Source organism: Ochotona curzoniae, unplaced genomic scaffold (genome assembly GCF_017591425.1).
Source record: "Ochotona curzoniae isolate NIBS_2020 unplaced genomic scaffold, NIBS_Ocur_1.0 scaffold_274, whole genome shotgun sequence".
NCBI classification, from domain to species: domain Eukaryota; kingdom Metazoa; phylum Chordata; class Mammalia; order Lagomorpha; family Ochotonidae; genus Ochotona; species Ochotona curzoniae.
Window position 1 is genome coordinate 4485078 of NW_024467101.1, and position 26579 is coordinate 4511656.

General features: G+C 59.0%; 2 protein-coding genes across 3 annotated transcripts; one reads left to right on the forward strand and one right to left on the reverse strand.

Annotated features, from left to right (window-relative positions):
- Nucleotides 1-4436: 4436 nt before the first annotated feature.
- Nucleotides 4437-21828, forward strand: LOC121172023 (proline dehydrogenase 1, mitochondrial-like). The gene is made up of 14 exons (XM_041003791.1): nt 4437-4721; nt 8788-8996; nt 12760-12794; nt 13256-13405; nt 14247-14311; nt 14544-14660; nt 15084-15163; nt 16034-16115; nt 16827-16919; nt 17020-17166; nt 17718-17893; nt 19894-19992; nt 21464-21552; nt 21641-21828. Exons 1-14 carry the CDS (start codon nt 4437-4439, stop codon nt 21826-21828), a joined length of 1815 nt encoding a protein of 604 aa, XP_040859725.1.
- Nucleotides 20753-25965, reverse strand: DGCR6L (DiGeorge syndrome critical region gene 6 like). 2 transcript variants are annotated; one of them, XM_041003793.1, is made up of 5 exons: nt 25804-25965; nt 25553-25713; nt 23683-23783; nt 23231-23371; nt 20753-22984 (listed from the first exon to the last, which is right to left on the reverse strand). In XM_041003793.1, the coding sequence occupies exons 1-5, from the start codon at nt 25911-25913 to the stop codon at nt 22901-22903; spliced, it is 597 nt and encodes a 198-aa protein (XP_040859727.1). In that variant the 5' UTR covers nt 25914-25965; the 3' UTR covers nt 20753-22900. The 2 variants fall into 2 exon arrangements, with proteins under 2 accessions (XP_040859727.1, XP_040859726.1); XM_041003792.1 differs by having other exon boundaries at nt 23231-23398; nt 25804-25927.
- Between the last annotated feature and the right edge of the window lie 614 nt (nt 25966-26579).

Below are 26579 nucleotides of genomic sequence, written 5' to 3' on the forward strand. Positions count from 1 at the left end.
GGAGGAGCTGCAGAGGCACCAGAAGGTGGACAACTCAGCCCAGGTGGGAACTTTATATTTTAAAATAAAAATAAACATGTTTGAGGGGTCGGTGCTATGGCTATTGTCAGCAGTGCTGACATCCTATATGGATGCTGGTTCATGTCCCAGCTGCTCCACTTCCCTTCCAGCTCCCTGCTTGTGGCCTGGAAAAGCAGTAGAAGATGGCCCAAGTGGTTGGGCCCCTGCACCAACAGGGGAGACCCGGAAGAAGTGCCTGGCTGCTAGCTTTGACCTGGTGCAGCCCCCTGGGCATCGCAGCCATTTGGAGAGTGAACCAGCAGATGGAAGATATTTTTATCTCTCCTTTTCTATATGTCTGTCTTTCCAATAAAAATGACCCCATTGCCCTAAGTCACCCTGAATAACGTCTTGACCTCCCAGCTGTGAATTCAGCTCCTTTCCTTGGAAATGCCTTAAATTAGGGTGTTTTGTTGTGAATTTGGGTGGACCACGCTGAAAATCCAACCCCAGGCTGGGCAAGGACGCTAGTTTTAGCCAGGAACCAGCTCTCAGGGCCCTGTGACCTTTCCAATGGCACCCCACCCCTCCCAGCTCTCCCACCACACTGAGATCTGCGGCTGAAGCCTGGAGGGAGGCTGAGCTGCTCCCCCCACCCCTCCCCACCATGAACCTGTGGTGGTGCCCAGCCCAAGCATGCCCATCCCCCACCCTGGCTCGACCTTGGGGGTCCAGGCAGGACTCCTTGGGGGTCCAGGCAGGAAGGTAGGAAGGCGCTATCAGAGACAGGCGCGAGGGACCAGCGTTTCAACCGGTAGGGGGAGCTGGGCAGCGGAGAAGCAGGTTGCAATGGCAGTCCCAGGGCAGCGGCCACCAGTGGACAGGTGGAAGGCCAGCACCAGGGCGAATGGGACGCAGGGGCCTGCGGGAGAGGTAGAGGCAGGGTACCAGGCAGCCTGCGGTGGCGACTCCAACCACCCAACGCCTGTGTATGAAAACCCAGGGCTTCGACCAGTGGTCCCAGCATCGCTCCGCCTGCCCGCCTGGCCGCTCCGGGGGTTGTCAGCTTCTCAGGTCTGGGGCTCTTTGTGCCAACGTGAACTGGTTCCAGGCCCACACCTCCCTCGCTCGCTCACTCTCTCGCTCCCCCTCCAATTCCCCAAGGCCCAGGCCCTAGCCAAGCAGCAGAGAGCTTATTATCCCAAGGCAGGAGGCTGCAGTTAATTGGGACTTCAGGCTTTTAAGGTGGAGCGGGCACTGGGGCGCATCCAGCTTAAGCAGCCACTGCTGGGACTTCAGGAAGGTTGAGCGCCTAGTCCAACTAGGGGCTCCCCCCCTCTACTGGGGGTCGGGTGGGAGCTGGGGGCATCTTCTTGAACCCTGAGCACTTCTAGAAGCGGGGGGGGGGGGGGGGGGGGCGGAGAATGTCCGCTGCTGACTCGAAGGCTTTGTCTCTGCCTTGCCAGGATCCCCATCCGTGCGTCTGTGGAGGGGTCTCGCCTCTTGGATGTCCAGTAGGGAGGTACACCAGAGCTGCATGCGCCAATAGCAGAGGGAAGGACAGGATGCACCCTTGGAGAGCTCCCCCAGCTGGACTCCAGGCTAGGCGGGGCAGGCTTTGGAAGGGTGACCCTCAGGAGGCCAGAGGCCAGGGTCCGTGGCGTCCTGGAGGTAGGACGCAGCCTCGTGGTGGGACTCTGGGTGCCTGACCACCAGCAGGTGACCGGTGCTGGCGGCTGGACTCCGCGGCTCTCTGCTGCCCTCTCCTGGTGCCTTGTTCTCTGCAGGCCCATCCACCTGCTAGGCGGCTGGTGCCAGGCGCAGGTAGAACGCCCTTTAAGTGGTGTGAAGCACCCAGAGGCTGCACTGACCCCCATGTCCAGCTTTGCGCCGCCTGCAGCTCCCGGTGGACTGTCTCTGGCTGGAAGTGTGGGGGATCCTGGAAAGGGAGGCTCACAGGGGCTGAGCGGTGGTGGGGTAGGGGGTGTCTGGGGAGGGCTCGGACACAGCACGCCTGTGAACCCCCTGCCCACCCCCTGCCCTGGTGACCTCTCCGTAGCTGTGGCTCTCTATCCCAGGTCTTTTATGGGTGGTGATGGGGGCGGAGCTTCTGAAGAGGGGCATGGGGGAGGGTCACCTCTGTGGCTTGCCTGCTTCCCTCCCCCTCCTACCATGAGGTTAGACACCCAGGCTGAGAGCAAAGGCCCTTAGCCATAGGTTCCTACGTGTGTCGTGGGCGTGAAAAAAATGGCTTCCGTGCATCTCAACGTCTTTAGAAGTCTCTGTGAGGTTAGGTGCAGGGGGTTAAGCCTCTGCCTTTGGCATTGGCATTCTGTATGGGTGCCAGTTTGAGTCCTGGCTGCTCCACTTTTCATCCAACTCCCTGCTTGTGGCCTAGGAAAGCAGTAGAGGATGACTCGAAGCTGAGGCCAGCTCAGTTCTAGCCGTTGTGGTCATTTGTGGCGTGAACCAGCAGATGGAAGATCTTTGTCTCTTTGCATCTCTCCTTCACTCTCAGACTTTCAAATAATTAAAGCAAAAATTGTAAACAAAGGAAAGAACCACAGTTTGAGTTACCCCTGAGGTGGGCAACCTTCACTCTACAACCCAGGCTCAGCCCGTGGGAAGGGCTGGGGACCCTGGGACATTCTCTGGCTTTCTCTGTGTCAGCCCCCTTCAGCCGGCAGTGTCTGGCAGGATCTCAGTGAACTGTCCCCCTCCCCACCGGGTGCAGGGTGGGATACAGCCTCAGAGTGGCCCACCCCTGTGTCAGTCACACACCTGGCTCTTTATTGCTCACTCCCACCTGTATGCCCACATGCAGGTTTCCACCTTGTCTAGAAGCCCTGAAGATGCCGCCGCCCTTGACAGCGGTGTCTGCCGCAGCCCAGAACCGGATCCCACCCTGCAGGTGGCCTGGTCCAGCTGTGAGTGACAGCTCCGGGGGACAGGCTGTCAACGCTTCTGTGTGCACAGTGGCGGCTTCTCCAGCTGGCACAGCAGGATGCCAGCCCAGGAACCGACGTGCAGAGTCTGGAGGTCAAGGCCAGCACTGATCAGCAGGGAGCGCAGACGACAGTGCTGGGCTGTGATGAGGCAGGAAGTTCAAGGCTGTGGACAGAAAACTGGGGCAGGTGCACCGGGATGGGGGGAGCAGGCCCACATGCCTCCTTTGTCAGAATCTGTTCACAGGAGCCCACATCCCATGTGAGTGCTGCTTCAAGTCTCAGCTGTTCTACTTCCCATCCAGCTCCCTGCCTGTGGCCTGGGAAAGCAGTTGAGGATGGGCCAAAGCCTTGGGACCCTGCACTCCACTTGGGAGATCTGGAAGAAGCTCCTGGCTTCTGGTTTCAGATCTGCTTGGCTCCAGCTGTTGTGGCCATTTGGGGAGTGAAGCAAAACATGGAAGACCTTTTTTTTTTTCCTCTGTAATTCTGCCTTTTCAATAAAAACAAATAAATCTTTAAAAAAAGAATTTGCTTGCAGAGGGGTGCCTGGGCAGCTGTTGTCCACCTGGCTTTGGGTTCCCTCCCCTACTCAGGGTTGTTCCTAGGGAGGAGGTGGAGCCTGGGGCAGCTCCATCCAGGCCCTGCCTGGGAGGCCACCATCAGGTCCCAGAGGGCCTGGCCTGTGGAGCAGAAACCTCACCACCCACGCCTAACTCTTACTTATTTGAAAGACAAAATTACAGAAAGAAGGAGGTGAGAATCTTCCATGCAGTGGTCATCCCCCAGTGGGGTACGGATTGGACCCAGAAGCCAGGAGCTCCACCCCGGTCTCCCAGGAGGATGCAGGGTCCAAGCACTCGGCTATCCTCCAATGCCTTTGTATTAGCATGAGCTGGATCGGAAGAGGAGCAGCCGGGATTCGAATGAGATGCGAGCATTGCGAGTGGCAGTTTAACCCACTCTGCCCCAGCACTGGTTCTCTGAAGTGCCCACACATGTGTGGGAGGTAGAACGTGCCCCCATGCTGCCTGTCCCACACTTCCATCCCCAGCAGAAACTGTGCTCGGCACCCCTGATTCAGGTGCGGGGACTGATATGAGCTCACAGGAAAGGAGCCTCCCGGGCGCGGGGCGTGGCCTCGAGCGGAGGGGCGTGGCCTCAACAGTGGGGGCGGGGCCGCGGCACGTATTTAAACGACCGCCGCGCGTGGGGTGGAGCCTCCCTGGGAGGGCGTGGCCTCAGAGTGGGGCGTGGCCTCAACAGAGGGGCGGAGCCGCGGCGCGTATTTAAACGGCGGCCGCCGGGGGAGTGGGAGGGAGGGGCGTGGCCCCAGAGTGGGGCGTGTCCTCGGCAGAGGGGCGGGGCCGCGGCGTGTATTTAAACGGCCGTCCTCGCGCGCGGGGTGGAGCCTCCCGGGAAGTGGGCGGGAGGGAAGGGCGGGGTCGCGGCGGGAATTTAAGCCGGGCGGGCGCTCCGGGCGGTTCTGTCATGGCTCTGCGGCGTGTGTGCTCCGTGCTGCGCCCCGGCGTCCCACGCCTCGCCCCGCTGTCCACCGCGCCCGCGGCCCGCGAACAGCCCGCCGCGGGGCCGGGGCCGGGGCCGGGGGTCGTGCCGAGCTGCGGGGAGGCCCAGGCCGTGCAGCGGCCGGTGCCCGCCGTGGATTTCGGCAACGCTCAGGAGGCGTACCGGAGCCGGCGCAGCTGGGAGCTGGTGCGCAGTCTGTTGGTGCTGCGCCTGTGCGCGTCCCCCGCGCTGCTGGCGCGCCACGAGCAGGTGCGCGGGGCGGGCGGGGGGCCGAAGCCGCGCGCGGGTCCGGGGGCGCCCGAGCATCACCCCCAGCCGCAGGGTGTCGGGGAGAGGGCAGCGATTCTCGCATTCCTGGCGAGTTTTCCAGCCTTGCCTGTGACTTATCAACCATTAACCAAAGATGCGGCCACTTTGGAGAGAGACCGGTGTGAAACCCAGCACCTCTCATTCCGTCCCTTGGGCACAGCTACGGAGAGTGACTTCAGAGTTCCCCCCAAAGTCCTCACTAGACATGCCTCATAAGGGCCGCCCTGAGCCATGCTGGGGCGGGGTGGGGATGGCAGAATGGGGAAGTGGCTCCTGTACCCATCTAGAACCTGGATCCTGAGAGGGCTTCCCCGAAGGTAAATGCACTCCTAAGCATCCACTCCCACCCCCCAGAGCTGGAGAATCTCCATGCAGGCATGGTGGGTTTCTCACCTGGTGAGTTTGGTGTCCCCCCTCGTCCCTCAGGAGAGCAGACGCGTGCGGCTGAGGCAGGTGGGAAGTTGAGGGCGACATGTGCCAGATCAGAGGCAGGTGTGAGCGAGAATCCACTTGGGAAGGGGGTGGTAGAAACAGGTCATGGAGGAAGGGAAGAGAGGGGCGTGGCGGTGTCTGTGGCAGCAGACGATGGTGTCCTGGCATGAAACTTCAGCTGGCTGTGGGAGAGCCCAGGCCAGCTGGGAGAAAGGGCAGGAGCTGGTGAGGGAAAGGAAGTGACGAAACCTCAAGAAGAACTCCAGCATCTAAGGGGAGCAGGGAAAGAAGCAGGCAGGAGGCAGGGAGGGAGGGAGGGAGGGGATGGTCGCCCACGGGGACCCAGTCCCTGAAGCCAGTGCCCAGGGAGGGGCAGTGGTGGCTGCTTGGGTAGGACAGGGAGGAAGGCCGGTTTCAGGATTTCTGAGGAGGCCGCAGAGCTGGGGTGTGGAGCTCCTGTGCCCTGCATTCTAACTGGGGGTGGGGGGTTGACCTGGCAGCTCTGCTGTTCCCTCTGGCGCCAGCTCAGGGGCAGACAATGGGGTGCATGGGCATTGCTGTGGGCTCCCCCCAAGACAACTCTGGATCCTAGGGAAGGGAACTCCTTCGCAGGGTGGGAGTCTCGCTGGTGCTGGTGGGCTTCTGTGCCTGGTGCTGGAGGGGATGAGGCAGAGGTGGGCTGGCCCTTGGTGATGTGTGCCCACCAGGTACCCAGGCCTGCGGGGGGAGGGTGAGAAGGCCTCCTGTGCAACTGGCTCTTTGGGCTGCAGGAGCTGAGGCCAGGGCCGGCACTCAGCCCAGTTCCCACTGGCCAGGGAGGCCCAGGTTCCCATGGCAATGGCTTCGGAGCTGGGAGAGGGACAAGCCAGTGCTCCCCACAGGCAGTCATCCGCAATCAAACAGTGCAACCTTTGTCTGTTACTAGAGCAGGATTTTTTTTTTTTAATTTGTTTATTTGAAAGTTAGTGTTAGAGAGGGAAGGAGGTCTTTTTTCCAGTGGTCAGGGGTTCAGTTCCCAGATTTTTATTGGAAAGGAGAAGACAGAGAAGGAGAAACAAAGATCTTCTCTCTGCTGGTTCACTCCCCAAGTGACCACAATGGCTAGAGCTGAGCTGATCCAAAGCCAGGAGCTTCCTCCATATCTTGCATGCGAGTGCGGGCACCTAAATGCTTTGGGCCATCCTCTGCTGCTTTCCCAGGGCACAAGCAGGGAGTTGGTTGGGAAGTAGAGCAGCGAGAACACAAATTGGCTCCCATATGGAATCCCAGCACTTGCAAGGCAAGGATTTAGCCACTAGGCCATTGTGCCAGGCCCGATTTTATCTTTTATTTGGGAGAGAATGAGACAGGTAGAGCCACCTTCTGTTGATTCACTCTGCAAATATTCCCCACAGCTGAGGCTGGGCCACGCCGAGGCAGGCACTCCAGCGCCTGAGCCCTCGCTGGAATTGGGGGCATAGTCAGTCAAGGTGAAAAGGTCCCGGCGCTGTGGTGCAGCACGTTAACCTGACACCTGTGATACTGGCATCCATATGGGCTCTGGTCTGAGTGCTGGCTACTCTGCTTCCCATCCAGCAAAGGCCTCGGCCACTCCCTGCCTCTCCCTCAGAGCCACCTCCCTTGGGAGAGCTTCCGCCCCACCCCACCCTTCCTCCTGTGTTTGCTGGCAGCTGTGGTGGCTGTGGCAGAATTAGATAAAGCCATGTGGAGCAGGGAGCTAGGCAGGAGGGCCATGGAAGGCTGTCCCTTGCAGTTTGTTGCTTGTGGTTCTCCCAGAGCTAAAATGGTCCGGAATTTCTTTCCCCCAAGCGCTGTGCTAGTTTTCTGGGAGCAAACCAACACTACGCTGCTTAACCTTGGTGGTTTTGTTGTTTTTTGTTTGTTTGTTTGTTTTGTTTTGTTTTGTTTTTGTCATTTCGCTTTAAAAAAGAGAGAGAGAGAGAGGAAGAGGAGATAGATCTTCCATCCCCTGTTTTACTCCTAAAGGGCCAGAGCAGTCAGGACTGGGCCTAGCCAAAGCCAGGAGCCACAGCTCCATCATGGTCTCCCACATGGGTGCTGAAGACACTGTCTGCCGCTTTTCCAAGTGCATTAGCAGGGAACTTGAACAGGGAGTGGTGCTCCAATCTGGGATGTCTCAAGCTGTGGCTTAACGTGCTGAGCCACAACCCTGGTCTCCCTGGGTGATCTCTGGGATGTTCCAAGACCCCTTCCCTCCAGTTGCCCTTGCACACTGCCCCCTTCCCCGGGGGTGGGTTGGGGATCAGGGCTGCTGGATCTGCCCTTCTCCTTGCCATCCCTGACTCTACTTTGGGATGGGCTGGCTCATCCCAGATGTCAGCATGTTCCTCTTCTGTTTTTTTTTTTTTTCTTTTTCCAAATTATTAAGAAAACAAAAAGCAATTTATTTATTTGGCAGTCAGAGTTACAGAGAAAGAAGGAGAGATGGCAAGAAAAAAGTTTCATTCACTGGTTCACTCCCTAGATGGTTGTAACAGTTGGGCCAAGCTGAAGCCAGGAGCTTCTTCTGGGTGTCCCATGTGGGTGCAGGAGGGTCCACGCACTTGGACACTCCTCTGCTGCTGCTTTTTCAGCAGCATTAGCAGGAAGCTGGGCTGGAAGAGAACAGTCAGGACTTGAATCGATGCCTTTATGGGATGCCAGTGTTGCAGGTGGAAGCTTGACATGCTGTGCCACAATGCCTGCTCCTCACCTTCTAGTTTTTATAGCATAAAAAAAAAATGAAGTTCACAGAGGCGATACAAAGGCACAGCCCTGCCCCTGGTGGCAGCCCTGCCCCTGGTGGCATCCCAGGGCTGTGCAGATGTGGTTCAGAGCCAGCTCGTGGGTATTCCCCTGTGCTCCCAGCACAGGCTGTGGGGACTGTGTCCACTGTGGCTCAGGACATTGGCATCAACACAGGTGGACATTTGGGAGGTGGCAGTCATAGTGGTGGTAATTTTCTGGGGGGGTGAGGGATAGTGGTACAGCTGACCAGCCCTCGGCAGCCCCTCCTGTTGGCCTTATGCTGCTCTGGGAGCAAGTATTCCCCTCGCAGGCCCTTGTGCACCGTTTTGGCTCCTGCTCCAGACTCTGCTTGCTCCAGCTGAACCTGACCCTGTTTAGGTTCTAGTATAAATCTTATGGGCTGATGCACGGTTAAAGGGACTTGGAATAAAAACAAACCAAGGGCCCAGCACAGTAGCCTAGCAGCTAAAGTCCTCGCCTTGCACACTCTGGGATCCCAGATGGGCATGGTTCTAATCCCGGCAGCCCCACTTCCCTGCTTGTGGCCTGGGAAAGTAGTTGAGGATGGCCCAAAGCCCTGGGACCCTGTACCCATGTGGGAGACCCAGAAGAGGCTCCTAGTTCCTGACTTTGGATCAGCACAACTGCAGCTAATTTGACCGCTTGAGGAGTGAATCAACAGATGGAAGATATTCCTCCTTGCCTCTCCTCCTCTCTGTATATATCTAACTTTCCAATAAAAATAAAATAAATCTTAAAAAATGACAAGCAAGCAAACAAACAAAAAACAGGAAAATATATCTGATCTTTCTCTTTGCCCTGACAGCTGCTGCACATGGCTAGGAAGTTACTGGGGCAGAAGGTGTTTGACAAGCTCATGAAGATGACCTTCTACGGGCAGTTCGTGGCCGGCGAGGACCAGGAGTCCATTCGGCCCCTGATCCAGCACAACCGGGCCTTTGGCGTAGGCTCCATCCTGGACTACGGTGTGGAAGAGGACTTGAGCCATGAGGAGGCAGAGCGCCAGGAGATGGAGTGAGACTGGGGGTGGGGAACATGAGCCTGGGCAGCCCACCTGCTGGCCTCCACCCTGGTGGGTGCTGGTGTGTGCCCGAGTCGGGTAGAAGCAGGGGATGGGAGCATCCAGCCCCGTGCCTGGTTTTACATGGTTTATGGTCCAGTGATGGGGTTCACGATGCAAGTGTTTTTGCAACATGATAGAAAATCCACATTGCTGTTGAGTTGGGTGCCCCCCAGGGCCGGTCCCTGTACATACATGTTGGTGAGCCCTGACTGGCTGGGCAGGTCCTACCACTCCACGCTCCTTGCCTACATGGTTTCTTAATCTGCATGTGGCTCTGTCTGGCCTCCTGCCCAGATGCCATGGAGATGGCAGTTGAGTGCTCTCCTTAAATTACTGCCCTGGGCAGCCCGTAGAGCACACAGGGTCCCAGGCCCCACACAGTGTAGTGCTCTGCTTCCCAGAGCACTGATTGGGGCTTGAAGGGCAGGTCAGGGCAAGGCTAAGTCCTGGGTGCTGTTGTCAGGAAGGCTGGCATGCTTTCAGGAGGAGGAGGAGGACCCTGTGACAGCAGTTAGTCCCAAGGCACCCTGTCAGGTCCTCTGTGTTTGCACTGCCCTGCCCCCTAGAGAAAGGCAGGTCACATGAGGCCACCGCCTGGGAACGGAATGTCTCCTCTTGTTTCCACTTGCTTGCCAGCCCAGTTGCTGCTGATTGGCTGGGGAGAGCCCAGCCTCTGCCCTGTGATTGGCTGTTCGGGAGGCGGAGTGTCCTGGCCCACTGGGAACCTCTAGCCAAAGGAGGTGGGGGCACTTGGTGGCAACCTTTGATGAGGCTGTTTGTGGAATATCCGTGTGCTCTAGGGCCTCCAGCCAGGCTGGCTGAGGGTGGAGCTGGTGGCCTGTATCCTGTCAGGCTGCAGGAGCCCCTCCCTTGGGCTCTGGGTTGGGAGGAGTTGCCCCTCCCTATTGGCTAAGGTTCACACCATCTCGTGCCCGGGCAGGTGTTGTGGCCTGGGGCCCAGCTCTGCCCACAGGGTGGCCTGCCACTGCTATTTGCCCCGGGTGGTGCCTGGACTTGTAAGAACCCCTCCCAAATTCTGTGCCATTCAGGGGCCTGCTGCTCACCAGGCATTCCTGGACGGAGGCGACTGGCTTGCAGGTTTCCTGCGCAGTGTGGGAACAGGGATCTACTTGGGTGTCTCCCTGGTGGGATGGGGTGGATGGACCTCTGTCTTTCTGACTTACCCTTCTGGCCACCAGACCTGTCGCCTGAGGCCACTGCCCCCAAATGAAGAAAGCCCTGGGGTTGGTCTTATAGCCTCCCTGTAGCCTCACTATGAGCAGGTGCAGGCAGGATGGAGGCAGCCACAGCAGGAGGCACAGGCAGCGTGGCCGCTGGGAGGAATGATTTCCAAGGACACTTTGGGACATGCACAGGCCTTGGGGGAGGGAGTAATCCCCCACTCCAACCCCAGAAGAGGAGCCCAGGGGGTCTCCCAGGGACAGGGGCCTGGGGATGTCTGTCCTATGAGTGTGAGAGAACACCAGCTCCCAGGTAGGGCGGCTGGCAGGTGTCTGTCTCAGCTGTGCAGCTCCTGGGCTGCCTGGGGCCTGGGACAGGTGTCTCCTGGGTGAGCCTGGGTTGCCTGGAGCCTGGGATAGGTATGCATATTTCTCCAGGGAGAGTTCCAGCAAAGGCAGCACATGTGTGCTGCTGGCTCAGTCCCCCTGCTTGTCTGGGAGAAAGTGTGTCCAGAGGCCCTTTGGGAGAAAGCTGTCCGGGCCTCATGAAATGTGTGTCACCTAGGCCGGAAGCTGTGCATGTCATGAGCAGAACCAGTTCTTCCCGTCTAGGGTCACTCAGAGGCCACAGCTGCCAATCCTGGCTCCGTGCGCTTCTGCCTGGGGTAGCAATGAGGCCACCTCCTCTGGCTCTTAGGTGGTCTCCTTTAGGTGCCTTTTTCCTGGAACTGGCCCTGCAGGTGCCACATCAGGGGCCTCAGGGGTGCCCAGTCCCTGGGAGTCTGGAGCTCATGTGTGGGGCAGCACAATGTTCCCCCTTCTCTCCTTGTCACAGCCATTGACCTGAGCCATGGCTGCCTGCCCACTGAGCTCCCAACCCTGGGGGGGTGTGGGTGGGAGGGGATGGTGGCCTTGTGGGCAGCGATGCCACTTAGAGGAGCTCCCCCTTGGCCGCTCAGGGGGCTGGTGGGGGCTGTGACTACTGGCTCATGACCTGGACCAGGGATTGCCCAGGGATGGGAAGGGGTGGACACACTCTGGCAGGTGATTTCTTGATCCCGGACTTGTTTCGCGAGCCAGGAGGGCCAACAGGCAGCACTGGGTCCACTGGTGTGGGAGGCATCCCAAGCACACCTGCCATCTGCCTTTTCCTTAGTCCCAGGGGCCAGAGCTTTCCTATGGGTTCCAGCTGTGGCTGGCTATAGAAGTCTTCACCGGCATCCCATATCTGGGAGCTCAGCTTTGATCCCTGCCTGTGGACCGACTTGGCTTTCTGTTTACACGCACCCTGGCAGGTAGCAAGTTATGGCTCAGGTTCTTGGGCTCCTGCCTCCTGCGTAGGAAACCGGGATGCAGTTCTGAGCTCCTGGCTTTGGTCCAGCACAGCCAGCACCTCCCCTGGTCCTAGTCATTGTGGGCATCCCTGGGGAGTGAACCAACGCATTGGCAGCTACTTTTTCTTTTGAAAGATTTATTTTACTTTTATTTGAAAGGCAGAGTTACGCAGAGGGCAAGATACAGATCTTTCATCTGCTGGTTCACTTCCCCTAAATGGTGGCAACAGCCAGGGCTGGGCTGCTCCGAAGCCAGGATCTAGGAACCGGTACTGTGTCTCCCAAGTGGATGCAGGGACCAAAGGACTTGAGTCTTCCTCTGCTGCATCCACAGGTACATTAGCAGGGAACAGCTGGGATACGAACAAGAGCCCTTGTGTGATGTTGCTGCTGCAGGACGAGGCTTAGCCTGTTACAACATGGCGCCCACCCCACCTTTCTGCCTTCCCAGAAGGAAATTTAAATGAGAAAACTCAAGGAGACTTCCAAATCCCAAGTCACATGGGAGACCGCTTGGGCCAGAGGGTTAGCAGGGAGTGATTGGTGGATCCTTTTCTCTGAATCCATCCCAGATGGAATAGCGCAGCAGTAGGCTCTGCCATGAGGATTGGTGGGTGGGTGGGGGGTGCTAGGTCTCTGCAGAGAGGTGAAGCAGGGGTGAGGCAGGGGTGAGGCAGCAGATAGGGACCAAGCAGAGAATCCCCCAGTAGGGAGAGTCACAACAAAACCAAATTGTCGTTTAAAAATGGCCTGCCAAGTAGCCCCAGGGGGGAGGAGGAGAGAGAGGTAACACAGGAGGGGCAGGGCCTTCATCACCTGCCTAGGAACCGTGGAGGTGAGGCAGCAGCCAGGGGCAGCTGGCAGGGGGAGAGGGGAAGAGGAGGAGGTGGTGGGGGTGGGGAGAAGCTGAGGGCTAGGGGGAAAGACCCTGTCTGCTGAGTGTCTTGTCTCTTCGGGGCGGAGTCCAGGGTAGAAGGTGCTGTATGCTCCAGGCTGTTCTGAGAACTCTGACACTCCTTACCTGTACTGGGGGCACTCTGTCTAAAACTCCCAACTCCCCAGGCCTGAGCAGGGGCTGGTTCCCACCCAGGCCAACCTTTTGGAATGGGCTGTCAGGTTCAGGGTCAGGTCCCTGTATCTCCAGGGCACCTGCAGCAATTGCGGTGACCCTGACCATGGTCTCTTCCTTCTGTCCACAGGTCCTGCACCTCAGAGGCAGAGAAGGATGGCAGTGGTGAGTGTCAGGGTTGAGTCCCCACTCTTAGGCACATCCCAGTGGCCCAGGGGAGGCTTGTTGTTTGGGGACACAAACCTTGAGGTAAGGGTTGGTGGCCAGGACTCCTCTCTGTGCACAGGGCTTCCAGCCCACCCTGTCCCCTGACTCTCTGGCAACACCTGCCAATGCCTTGGCTTGGGGATAGTTCCTGCTTCTTTCTATGACCTATCCTTTGGACCAAGTCCATTCTGCAGGTGCTGAGGGCTCGGGGCCACACACTGGGGGACAGGAGGGTGGCTCTAGAGCGGAGATCTGCAGGGCAGCACAGGACAGGCACCTGGGCCCCTCAGGCCTCATGGTGGTTTACCCTACGAGCCCATCCCCAGGGCAGCAGGGCTCTGGACATGAACTTGGGTGCACAGCAGTAGCCAGAGGCAGCACTCTGTGGATCCATATTCAGGCTGCATCTACCTTTCCAGGTACAAGCAAGAGGGAAAAGCAATACCAGGTTCACCCGGCCTTTGGCGACCGCAGGGATGGGGTCATCTGTGCCCGCACCTACTTCTATGCCAACGAGGCCAAGTGTGACAGCCACATGGAGACCTTCCTGCGCTGCATCGAAGCCTCAGGTGGGCCCTGTGTGCTGGCTGCACCTGCCAGGGCCAGCCCATGTGTGTGCAGGCAGATGCTGGTGTGGGAGGGAGGGGCCACAGCCCAGGTTGCACAGGGTTTGTCCACCTCCAGCTGCTTCCCGCAAAGGTGCCATCTCAGCTGGCCACTCTCACCCTAGGCACTATACTTTCTCCCAGGTGCCAAGTTGGGCATGGGTGGGCTGAGTAGCCCCCAGTATCATGCCCTGTCCCCTGCTGGCTCCTCCCTGCTACTGGGGTCCAGGGCCAGGTCAGGAAGTTGGTGCCACAGTCTCTGTGATGGTGTGCAAGTTAGCCAGGGGACCTCTCAAGCAGCAGCATCCTTCAGAACACACCCGGCAGAGCTGTCCAGGACGGTGGTTCTGATGTGGCAGTGGAGGCTTTTAAGCTCAGGGAGTGAGTTAATATGTAGTAACTGCTTGCTAGGTGTGGGAGTAGGGCACTGGGAGGGGCTGGCCAGTTCCTGGCTGCCAAGGCGAAGGGGCAGTTTCTTAGGACCCTGTGGACTTACAGGAGGAAAGGGGCAACAGAAGGGCCCTATGTGGCCAGCCTGCACGTGTCTAGGTGTCTGTTTTGGAGCCCACACATGGGAGACAACAGATTAGGAGAAGAGCTGGGAGGCACAGGGCAACCCTTGGAGTTGCCCAGCTGCAGGCAGGTCTGGCTGGGGTCTTCCTGACAGCAAACCTCCCGCTTCATGGGGGTTTCTGAAGGGGACCCAGCTTTGGGTCCAGCAGTGGGAGGCACTGGGGCTGCCATGTTCCCTGCTCAACCTGGCCCACGTCTCCTGAGAGGCCCTGCTGGCTCTTCCTCATGACAGGTGGGGCCAGCGATGATGGCTTCTCAGCCATTAAGCTTACTGCATTGGGGAGACCCCAATTTCTGGTAAGTTCTGGAACCTTTTGCCGAGGGGGTAGGATGGGGAGCAAGGGGGCTCTACCAAGGCCTCAGGGCTGCCCTCGCTGAAAGGGTATATGTCTGTGTGTCCGTGAGTTGGAGGCTGCCGTGATGGGGCAGGGATTGGTTATGTCCTTGGAGCCCACCCCCATCCTGGGTGAGGTGGGGCTGTTTGTGGGGTCCAGGCATCAGACCCGTGGCTCAGGCCCCACGTTTGTAGCTGCAGTTCTCAGATGTGCTGACCAAGTGGAGGCGGTTCTTCCACCAAATGGCCGCAGAACAAGGGCAGGCCGGGCGCGCTGCCATGGACACGAAGCTGGAGGTGGCTGCGCTACAGGTGGGGCTGTGCTGTCCTCCCTTCTTCCCTACAGGTGCCAGAGGGCAGGAGCCTGGAGCAGGGCGGGTGGTGGGGCTTGGAGAGGAGTTAGCTGTCTGAGGCTGGTTGGGGGCTGGCAGCCTTGGGAGTCACCGAGGAGGAGGGAGGTGGGAGGTTGTGGAGCAGCAGCAGGAGGAGGGAATACAAGTAGGGGGAGGAAGAGGGAGCAGAGGAGGAGGAGGGAGCGGTTATCCGGAGAGTGCTGACAGGGCTCTGAGGCCTGGGCAGCAGGGGCAGGTTGGAGCTGGCTCCTCAGGGCACACAGGGGGGATGGAGATAGCCACTAGGGTGGAAACAGGAGCCAGGAGCAGATGTTTGTCCTTGCTTGCTGCCACTGGGGCTGGCAGAGGTTGACACTGACCCAGCGCCTTCTGGCCCATCCAGGAAAGTGTCGCGAAGATGGGCATCGCGTCCCGGGCAGAGATTGAAGACTGGTTTACACCAGAGACCCTGGGTGTGTCAGGGTAAGAGCTGCCTTGCCTGGGCTGGAGCAGAGGGTGGCACTGCTGGGCCCGAGGCTTGGCCACTGCTGGTCCCAGCAGAGCCCCACGGGGTCATCTGGGTCCCTTCTCAGCTGTCCTGATTGTGAGGAATCATGGGAACTACCTCCCTATGTGTACAGGGGAGGGGTCTCTGTGGAACGGCCACCTGCTGTCTCTGAGTCCAACTTGGCTATGGTGTTCTCAGCAGAGTTTGAGGGAGCAAGAGACAGAGAACTCTTCTACCTGATGGTTCACCCCCTAAATATCCACAGTGGCTGAGGCTGGTGCATGCTAATGGTGGAGTCTGGAACTCCATCCAGGTCTCCCATGTAGGTGACAGGGACCCCACGTTGCACCATGACACCAGCCCCCATGCTTGCTTTTGATATTTGTTTTAAAGATTTATTTTACTTGAAGGTCAGAACTAGAGGAAGAGACAGATCTTCCACCTCTGCTGTTCACTTCCCAAATAGGCCAGAGCTGAGCTGAGCCAAAGCCAGGAGCCTAGAGCTTCTTCTGGGTCTCCCACGTGGGTACAAGGATGCCAAGGACTTGGGTCATCCCTCTGCTGTTCTGCCAGGCACATCAGCAGGGTGCTGGATCAGATGTGGAGCAGTCAGGACTTGCACTGGCACCCGTAGGGGATGCCAACCTCCCAGGTGGAGGCTTAGCTTGCCACACCACTGCACTGGCCTCAGATTTTGGTATTTGTAAATGCACTGAAGTGAAGCACCTTGGTGGCCACTGTGGCATGTGGGTTTGGGGCTACCTCTTGGGCAATGGACTGGTGTAGGCCAGGGCCTCCCAGTGTGTGGGCAGTGCTGCCACGCTGCTGATGCATGTGTTCCTCAGCACTGTGGACCTGCTGAACTGGAGCAGTCTCATCGACAGCAGGACTCGGCTCTCCAAGCACCTGGTGGTCCCCAACGTGCAGGTAATGCTCCGCTCCCCTCATTTCCTCCTCTGCAAGTCCTGGTTCTGAGAGCTGGGTTTACATGGGTGATTCCTGCTGTCCCTCTTGGGGACCCCATGTGGTCCATAGGGGATAGCATCCACAGAGTGTCCAGGCTGAGCCTTGCATGGGGCTTTGAGGACCCCAAGGAGAGGGTACTGGGAGAGCTGTCCCCCAACCAAGCTGTGTATCAGATCACCCCCAAACCTAGGCCTGGGATGGCTCTGAGTTGACTGGGTGCCTGTGTGTTGCACTCAGGGTAACCCTGCCTGTCATACAGCTGTCTGAGGGGTGCTTGGAGGGGTGTTGCTGAATGCCCATGGGTTCCCAGGGCAAGCTTCCATCCCCAAGACGAGAGCCAGGAGGGTGCCGAGCCAGGGCTGTCTTGCATGGGCAGTGAGCTCCCAGGGTGGCAGGAGCTGGCTAGCCACAAGGTTCCAGATAGGGCATCAATACATGGGGCTGTGTCCAGCCAGCCTGGGGCAGGGTGTGTGTGTGTGTGTGTGTGTGATGTGTGTGTGATGTATGTGGAGTGAGTGAAGGGCATCAGGGAGGGGATCCTCCTGTCCCTGTGGGAGGGGAATGAGTGTGGGTGCTCATGGGCTGGGGGCATCCATGATGATGAGACAGCTGGGGTGTCCCAGGGCTCTGTAGTACAACTTTGACCGCATGTTCCCCCATCTCCCACCACAGACAGGCCAGCTGGAGCCCCTGCTGTCTCGGTTCACAGAGGCGGAGGAAATGCAGATGACCCGGCTGCTGCAGAGGATGGACGTGCTGGCCAAGGTGGGGGACGGGTAGTTTTGTGGGATTCCCCCCCGGGGATGGCACCAAGCATGGGTACCTGTCCTGGCATGAGTCAGCAGCCTCTGTCTGTGTCTCTCAGAGAGCCGTGGAACTGGGCGTGCGGCTGATGGTGGACGCTGAACAGTCCTACTTCCAGCCGGCCATTAGCCGCCTAACGCTGGAGATGCAGCGCAAGTTCAACGTGGAGAAACCACTCATCTTCAACACCTACCAGTGCTACCTCAAGGTGGGGCTGGCTTGCTGCAAGGCTTCCTGTGGGCCCCACCTGGAGGCCCTGGGAGTGGGGAGACACCCCCCCCACCTGAGCCAAGGTGGGGGAGACTGATGGGACAAACAGAGCAGGGAGTGGGCCATCACTCTGCAGGAAGCCCCACTTCCAGTACCCCCTGTGGGTTCTGGCCATCCAGCCCTCAGTGCCTTCCAAGCTGTATGCTGGGTGGACACAGATGGACCAGAGGGGTGCGGGGTGTCCAGGCAGGTGCCTGAGTGTGCACATCTCCCTGTCAGTTGCTTCCTGGTGACCCCAAGAACTCAGTGACTACTGTCCCCAGGCTACGCACACACAGGGGGCAGCTACTGTCTTCCTTGCCTTCAGTATTCCATGGGGACAGAAGTCAAGAGCCCCATCCTTCAGCCATCGCTGTGTCCCAAGCTCCCCAAGCTGCCTCTCACCTGGCGGCTGCCATCTGGCCTTAGTGTTCCCCTGCAACCGTGCCGGATCACAGGATCATGGGATCCTGATGGTTGTCCTGGTTCAGCTGGGCTCTGTCCCTGCAGGATGCTTACGACAATGTGACCCTGGACGTGGAGCTGGCCCGCCGAGAGGGCTGGTGTTTTGGGGCCAAGCTGGTGCGTGGTGCTTACATGGCCCAGGAGCGAGCCCGTGCCGCGGAGGTCGGCTACGAGGATCCCATCAACCCCACATATGAGGCTACCAATGCCATGTACCACAGGTGTGCCTTCATGTTTCCTGGGAAGGGACCTGGAGAGGGACTCGGGACCCACTGTGCTGGAGTCAGATTCCCCTCCTCTCTGCTCTGGGGTCCAGAACTCTGGCAGGAGTGGGAGGTGGGTGTGTCAAGGCTGAAACTATATATACTTGAAACAGAGAGGGAGGGGAGATGGAGAACTCTTCCATCTGTTGGCTCACTGAAGCCAGAAACCTAGAACTCCATCTGGGTCTCCCACAGAGGTGGCAGGGACCCAAGTACTGAGCCCATCCTTTGCTGCTTTCCCAGGAGCATTAACAGGGAGCTGGCTTGGAAATGGAGCAGGCAGGACTCGAACCAGCACTCATATGGAATGTTGGTGCTCAGGCAGTGGCTTAAGTACTGTACCACAATGCCAGCTGCCGGTTTTGTTTTTGTTTTGTTTTGGTAAACCTAGAACAGAACAATAATAAAAACAAACAAAATTGGCCAAGTTTGACTCCTGTGGACACTTACGGGTGTGCCCAAGCCCTGAATGACCACTCCTTCCAGCTGTTTAAGTCACGCAGCATGGAATCTAGTGGTCATGTACCTGCTTTTTAGGCTCTGCTAGTCTTGGTGATTTTTTTTTTTAATATATTATCTTTATTTTAAATTTAATTTTAAAATTTTACTTTTTTAAAAAATTTATTATCATTTTATGATATAGTTCCATAGGCCCTAAGATTGATGTTTTGTTTTTTGAAGATGTATTTATTTTTATTGCAAAGTCATATATATATATATATATAAAGAGGAGGAGAGACAGAGAGGAAGATCTTCCATTTGTTGATTTCACTCCCCAAGTGACCGAAACGGCTGGAGCTGTGTCAGTCAGAAGTCAGGAGCTCTTCAGGTCTCCCACACGGGTTACAGGGTCCCAAGGCTTTGGGCTGTCCTCATTTGCTTTCCCAGGCCACAAGCAGGGAGCTGGATGGGAAGTGGAGTGGCCCGGCATAGGAACCGGCCCGCCCCCGTGATGATATTTTTATGTAGACTGCCTGTGCACACTCTGCTGAAAGGAGTGTGTGTGTGTGTGTGTGTGTGTGTGTGTGTGTGTGTGCCCGTGCGCCTTTCTCTTCCCTCACTGGTCCCAGCTCCCCTCCTGGCGGCAGCAGCAGCATTAAAGAGCCCCTGAGTGTCGACCGCCCCATCAGCTTTTACTGCGCTTTGCCCTTGAACGTCTCCCTTGTCATCAGTGGTGTTAGCTCAGCAGCCAGCATGGCGGTGTGTGCAAGGTCACCCGCACCTATCAGCAGCCTGTGTCGGGGGACATCCGGGGTTACTTGCACAGGGACCCTTCCTGTGCTGAACGGTTTTCTGGCATCTAGGGTGCAGCTCTTAAACATCCAGCTGAGCCTGCCCGAGTGTCCTCAACTGGTGGCAGTGCTGGGAGCACTGCCAGTTCCCTGGAGCACACAGTAGGCAAGCCCCACCAGAGACCTTCAGGAACTTTTTTTGTTTTTGTTTTTTTGAGAGCCTACACACACACACACACACACACACACACACACACGAGCATTTTCATGCACTAGCTCACTCCCCACACAATGACTGAGGCTGTGCTAGGGCAAAGCTGGGAGCTGGCACCTCCAACTAGGTCTCCCACGTGGGCGGCGGCAGGGTGTGCACTGGCAGAAAGCTGGTGTTGGGAGCCACAGCTGGGACTTGGAGGCTGTATCCGCTGCTGTCTTAGGCAGCAGCCCAAGTGCCTGGCTAGCTTTCTCGGCTTTCCTCACAACACACTGTCGGCTGTCTTCCCAGGGAACCGAAGCTGTCACCAGGGATGTGGGCCCCCTGTGGAGTGACAGCAGATCTGATTGTGGGATGGCAGCTGCCTGGTTCCAGCCGCTGCTTGCTGTTTTTTCGGCTGTTGATCTTTCTTAGGCACAAGGTTCTGACGGGGGTGGGTGTGGAGACGGCTGCGTTTCCGGCCCCTGATGCGCTGGAGGGGAGAGCAGTGGACTCATGCATTTTCTCCCCAGGTGCCTCAATTACGTCCTGGAGGAACTGAAGCACAACCCCAGGGCTGAGGTGATGGTGGCCTCCCACAACGAGGACACTGTGCGCTTCACGCTGCGCAGGTAGGCGCTGACCCCCACCCCAGCCGCAGCTGGAGCAGCTGTGGCCTTGGGGCGCAGGTGCTCGGGCTGAAGAACAGTTGCTGCGGCTTTAGCGCCCCTCTGCGGCGGGCCCCCGCTGCAATGCAGCAGCACAGCAGCTGTTGGCAGGACTGAAAATGAATCCTTATTGACGTTTCAAAGGCGGGGGGGACCTCATTAGGCGATTTCAACAGCTTATTGATGTGGGTAGACACGGCGTCAAGTCTCAGACTCCCACCCCCACACGAGACGCCTCCAGCGCACGGTCTCGCTTTATAAGCAATTTCCTGGAACATTTCAAAAAGCATTTTGGAATTTAATATTGTCTGTTTCTGCCTTAAATGTTTGTCCCGTGGAGCACGACTCTGGCAGAATCCTAACAAGTGTGATGCGAGAGAGGGAGTGGGAGGTTCTTCAGTGTTGCAGGAGTCCCCCCCACATACTTCCCCACCTCAGGCCCTGGTCCCTCCCCCCCACCCCCAGCCCCTTGATTCCAGGGGAGGCGGGGTGCAGGTGTGGCAGAGGGTTCAGGTCTGAGGCTCAGCGGCAGGTAGGAGGCTGGGAATGACAAGGTGGGAGCCTTCAGCATCTCAGACCCCCAGGGGGAAGTGTCCAGAGAGCTGGCCTGACACAACTGCACCTGCCCATGCCAAGATCTAAGCAGAGTGCCTCACACGCAGTGTGAACCATGTGTGCAAATTATTTTCTTGATCACATGCTTTTAACTTCAATGCGTTGTTTGTTTGTTTTTAAATGTTCTTACATTTTTATTTGAAAGGCAAGAGTTACAGAGACGGGGTGGTGGGGGTTGGGTAGAGAACCTTTCTGCTGCCAGTTCATTCCCCAGAGTTGTAACAGCTGGGGCTGGGGCAGGCCACAGCTGGAACCTGGGGACTCCATCTGAGTCTCCTGAATAAGTGCGAGGCCCTGAGGACTTGGAGCCATTTTCTGCTGCTTCCCCAGGCACATTAGCAGGCAGCTAGATCAGAAGCAAAACATCTGGTGCCCATATGGGATCCCAGCATTCCAGATGGTTGCCCCTTGATAATGCATTTGAATTACCCCATGTGCACAGAATATAAAGTGTCGTAGAAAAGCGATGTGTTGGCTTGCATGCTCATTCCACATAAAAGTCCCAACACCTTAGCCACAGCCTCCGTTGGAGTGTGGCTGCCTGCTGAGGCCTGGAGCTGCTGCAGCTGGCACACAGGAGCTCTGGGGAAGGATGCCACCTTGCAGCCCCCCAATGCTCCCCTGGGGGAGAGCCACCTCCTGGGAGCAACAGGGCAGCCCAGCAGGAAGATGCCTGGCTGTGGGGTATAGGAGAGGGGACAGGGGCTGGTGTGTGGACGGTGGGGTAGTGAGCTGAGGCAGGAGCCATGCCCTGCCCTGGATTGGGGTGGAATAGCATCCTAAGGTTGGCTTTCGCCTGTTTGGCCTCACTGTTTCACAGGATGGAGGAGCTGGGCCTGCACCCTGCTGACCGCCAGGTGTACTTTGGGCAACTGCTGGGCATGTGTGACCAGATCAGCTTCCCCCTGGGTAAGATGGGCCTCCCGGGTCGGGAGGGTGGGCAGGTACACCCTGGCTAGGTCAGGGACTCACGGCTGCGTGGGCCCTGTATATGTAGGCCAGGCGGGCTTCCCCGTGTACAAATACGTGCCCTATGGCCCTGTGATGGAAGTGCTGCCCTACCTGTCCCGTCGCGCCCTGGAGAACAGTGGCATCATGAAGGGCGCCCAGCGAGAGCGGCAGCTGCTCTGGCAGGAGCTCTGTCGGCGGCTCCGCACCCGCAGCCTCCTGTACTGCCCGGCCTAGAGCCCACGCCCAGGCACTCCGACCCCTCGGCCTGTGGAGTTTCAGCCTGGGTGCACTCCGGCCATCACTGTGCTGCACATGGATTCCAGGATTCTACACCCAAGACTCCCAGACCTGCTGAAGGCAGGGCTGGCTGCGCCAGAGGTCCCCAGTTCTGTTAATATGGGCCAAGTCTGATGCCTGCCTGAGCTGATGAGAGCTGTGCCTCCACCAATCCCCACATAATCCTGCCAGGCTCTGAGCCACAAAGCCCAAGGCAGGGGTACCCCACGAGGCCTGGGAGTGTACAGGCAGCTTGGTGGGAGGAGCCCACCTGCTCAATAAACCACTTTCCACCAGTTGCAAGGTCTCTGGGCCAGTTTGGGGGCCCTCACATGGGGTCAGCTCTGGCAGTGGAGGGAGGGGCTTGTGGACTCAGACCCGCACCATCAAGGTGCTCCTAGTGCTAAAGCCTGGCTCCTGGGGTGCCCTGCTTGGACCCCCGGAGTCCCACCTGTTTCCTCCTGCTCTGGTAGGTTTCTGCTTTCTCTGGCCCCCTGTGGAGCAGAGTTGGGTGAGGTCCTCAGCCAGCCAGGGCCAGGTCTCTGTCCCGTGCCGGGCTGCAGATGGAATGCTGCCCTCTGCTGGCTGCGGCTCAGCTGCACAGCTGTCACACCGGCCACGCACACGCCTTGCCCAGGCGCCTTTATTTCTCTGGGTCCCATGGAACCTGGGCCGGGAGCCCTTCCCAGGCAGTGACTGCAGCTGCTGGTGGAGGGAGCCGAGGACAGCAGCAGCAGCAGCAGCATGCAGCCTGGGGCTTGCAGAAGGTCGCAATAGTCCCGTGGAGAGAGAAGTGCTAGGGCCTCTGGGTCCCCTCTCTACTGAGTCGTGGGGTAGGTGGCGGCTGTGTCTCCTCTTCATGACACCGTCTTTGCATTTGGACACCACTTCCACACACAGGTGGGGGACACGCGCAGGCCTGTCACGGGCGGCTGGGCCTCAGAAGGAGAGCTCTGTGACTGAACGCTGCCTCTGGTGCAGGTGGGGCAGGGCTGCCTTCTCAGGTGTGCTGGGCAGGGGGCGTGCCCTGTCACAGGCCCCCCTTCCCCACGTGGCAGCCCCTCTGCTGTAGCTTCCGGATGAGCTCCAAGAGGTTCATCTGCAGCGTCAGCTCCTGTGAGTTAGGGGCACCCTGTGAGGCCTGGCCTCCTGTCACCCTTTTCTAGGGCTGGACACTGGCCCCAGACAGTGAGGCCATGGAGCCCACTTTTTCAGACAGGAAGCCTGGCCAGGGCCTGCCAGGAGGAAGAGGCCCCCTTCTCCATAGCCCTTAATCCAGGCCTGGGGCAGGAATCTCCCCAAGTGGAATCAAGGGACTGGGGACAGCCGGGCTGCGGGCAGGTCTGGCCAGGGAGCTGACCTGTGGGTTGGTGGTCACGTAGAAGCCGGCTACCCCTGCCTTCTCGAGCGTGCTCTGCTGGTCAGCCACCTTCCGGTCCAGCTCCAGCACAATCTTCCTGTCCATCGCCCGCTGCTCCTCCCGGATCCGATGCTCCACTGCCTGCCAGGGGAGGGAGCACCAGGACAGCTCTGGGCTCAGCTCGCCCTCAGCCTCCCCAGCCCCTTCCCACCACCTTCTTCCAGTCCCATCACCCATCCCCAGCAGCACCTGCTCACCCAGCCCTGAAGAAGGGTACCCTGCAGCCCCCTGGGAGAGCCACATGCTGGGACTCCCCGGGCTTCCATAAGTACCCCTTGCCCCAGGCTGAGGCCTGTGGCCACCAGCTCCCAATTCACTCAGGGCCCTTCAGCAGAGCTGGGTGGTACCTGCAGGAGGCACCAGGCCTGGGCACTGTCCCTGTACCCACCTACCTCCAGCTCACGCTGCTGGGCTGCCTGCAGTACTGGCAGGTTGTGTGGGCGGCAGGCCTGCTGGGCCTCCTGGTGCTTCTGCCGCAGGGCTTGTCTGAGCACTGGTGGGAGACGAGGAGAAAGGGGGCCCAGTCTGTACTGCACCCCTCAGCGCCTGCCCCTGGGGCCCACTACACAGCAGCCAAGCCAAAGGAGTCAACAGCCCTGTCTCATGACTGCCCCCCAACACCCTGGAGGCAGGTGGACACTGCCACCTGGTGGCTTCTGGTTCGGATGGCCAACACGGGCCAGTCTCAGGTGACATCATGCTGCGCAAGGACTAGAAAAGGTGGCAGAGGAGAGGGACCACCGTGCCAGGACACAGGCCTCTCCGCTCACTGGTTGAGAGCGGAGAGCTCCCACGGCTGCCCAACTCCAGCCCCAAGTGTGGCAAAGTCCAAGGTGTCGTGAGCCCACCGTCTGTGGCTCACCCTTTGGCCAGTGGGCAAAACTCCATGGCTGCTGGGCTGTAAATGAGGCAATGGGCATGGAGTGGGAGGGATGACAACACATGGCATGAGGACCTTGGGACCACCAGCCACAAGCATGCGCAGACCCATCACATTACCTCCCAGGAGGAGCCCTCATCTCCTGGGTGGTGGGGGGACAGGAAGCGGGGTGCTGTTCCACTCAACCTTTTCCTGTCCCACTCAACCTCTCCCTGTCCCATTTCTTGGCTTGCTGCACACACCTCACTGATCAGAAGCCAAGCACCAGGGACTTGAACTGGTGCCTGCTGGGATGCCGGAGATACAGGCAGAGGCTTAACTTGCTATGCTACGGTGCTGGCCCCAGAGGCAAACATTTGCAACAAGAGATGAGCAAATCAAAAATGGAATGCCCATGAAGAGGATAACCCAGCTCTCCCCAGCGTAACAGAGCCACGTGGCAGCATTTCAGCAGAGAAGATCTGACAGCTGTCTGGCGCAACTGAGAGAAGCACCCGAACATCGGGGCGGAAGGACACCACCCGGGGCTGCACATCTTTGGGGGGGACCTGGGGGAAGCCCTCTCTGCACAAATGCCTGGCCTGCATCGCACAGGGTTTCCACCTTGGCTGCCACACACAGAGGAGGAACAGGTCAAGTGACCGCACGATGGATGTGGAGGCAGGGATGTTCCCCCCCCCCCCCGGAAGCTCCTGCACGCTGCTCCGCAAGCGGCCACAACAGACCAGGTCACAAGGGGTCAGGGCAGGAGGGCTGCTCCGTTTCCAGGAGGGTCATGGGGGCCAGTACCCTGTCCCAGAGAGATGGCTCCGCTAAAGGCTGCGAGCCGGGGGGTCATGACCAGGGGAGGAGCATGCCCCCACTTCAGCTACACCACAGATGCCAACAGTGCCGGAATGCTGGGGTGCTGTGGGTTCCTGCGCACTGAAGGAACATAAGGAACTTAAGCGGATCTGGGGTGGGAGAGTGCAAGCACACCTGATGCGCTATCCTGGGGCTGGAAAAATGAGGCAGAAATGACGGGAATCAGGTGGTGCGAGCGCGGGTGCATGGATACCCGCGCCTTCGCACCTGGCGGGAACCTCTTAACGCGCACAGCTGCTGCGGAGTGTAGGGGCGGACCCCGTGCCCAGGAGCTGTCAAGGGCCGTGGCCCCGGGGGGGGGGGGGACCAAGCCCCAGGCCTTGTCGCCTGGAAGGCGATGGGCGCGCGGGAGGGGCCCGGGTAAAGGGTTTCTGATGGTGGGGAGAGAGAATACACACACAATTAGCCAGACGCATTGGTCACCAGAGGTCCGCGCTCTGGGGCGGGCCGCACTTAGGGACGCCGCCCAGGAAAGGGTCCGCCCCGCGCAGGGGCCCCGTCCGCCCCCCGCACCGTACCCCGGTGCTCGTTCTGAAGCCGCAGGCGCTGGTTGTACAGGCTCTTCTCAGTGAGGTGCTGGATCTCCAGGAGCCCCTGCACAATCTCGAACACGGTGCCGTCCAGCAGCGCGAGGGCCAGGTCGCTCAGCGTAGTGTAGGACAGGCGCTGCTGGAAGGAGCTGCGGGCATCGGGTGGGCACGGGAGGTGAGCGCGGCGGGGCCCGGGGCTGTCCTAGCCGCCGCCTCGCTCGCCCCCCAACCACACACACCTGGGCAGCTCCTTGACGAGGCTCTGCAGCGCGGACAGGAGCTGATAGTGCCGCTCCTGCTGCCGAGCCCCGTCCGCCGCCTCCTCCAAGGCGCCCGAGTAGCGATCCATGGCGCCCGCGCAGCCCCGCTTCCACAACAGTCCGGGGCGCGGCGCGTCCCGCCCCTTCCGTGCGCCCCGAGCGCGCCGTGCGTCGCTCCCTGACGCCAGCCCTAAGGGGCGGCGCGCCCGGCTTCCGCCCTGCTCCTCGGCGCGGAGGTTCCTGGGAGAATCCTGCGTGGTCAGGGACCACGAACCCGCGCGAGCGCGAACTGAAGGGTTACGGAAAGGGAGGGCGTGGGGCCGGGCGGTACCGGCTGGGAGGCCCCTTGGCCTCTGTCCTTTGTAGGGCGCTCCTCAGGGCTTAGAAATATGGCTGTGCTGGTCGGGGTGGGGACACTGGGAGCCCGCTGGGGCTGGGCGCCATGAAGGCACCTCCCTAAGAATTCTGTCTGGGTCCAGCTTGCTCCGGTGCCCTGCTGTCCATCCACGTGAGGCCTAGGTGTGAACGCCTACCCTCAGCCTTTCTTGTCTGACCTGAAGCAGCTTCCCCAAGCAAGCAAGCATATGGACAGGGTGTCCTCTTGCGTGGGGAGGTCCCTCGGTCACCTCCGGGGTCACGAAGGGCAGGCCTGGTCTGGAAAGAGGGAATTCTGATCCCCTGGAGCCGCAGCAATGGGTGGTACAGGCACCGTCTCCCTGGGAGGGGTGCACAGACCCTACATGTGGACGTGGTGA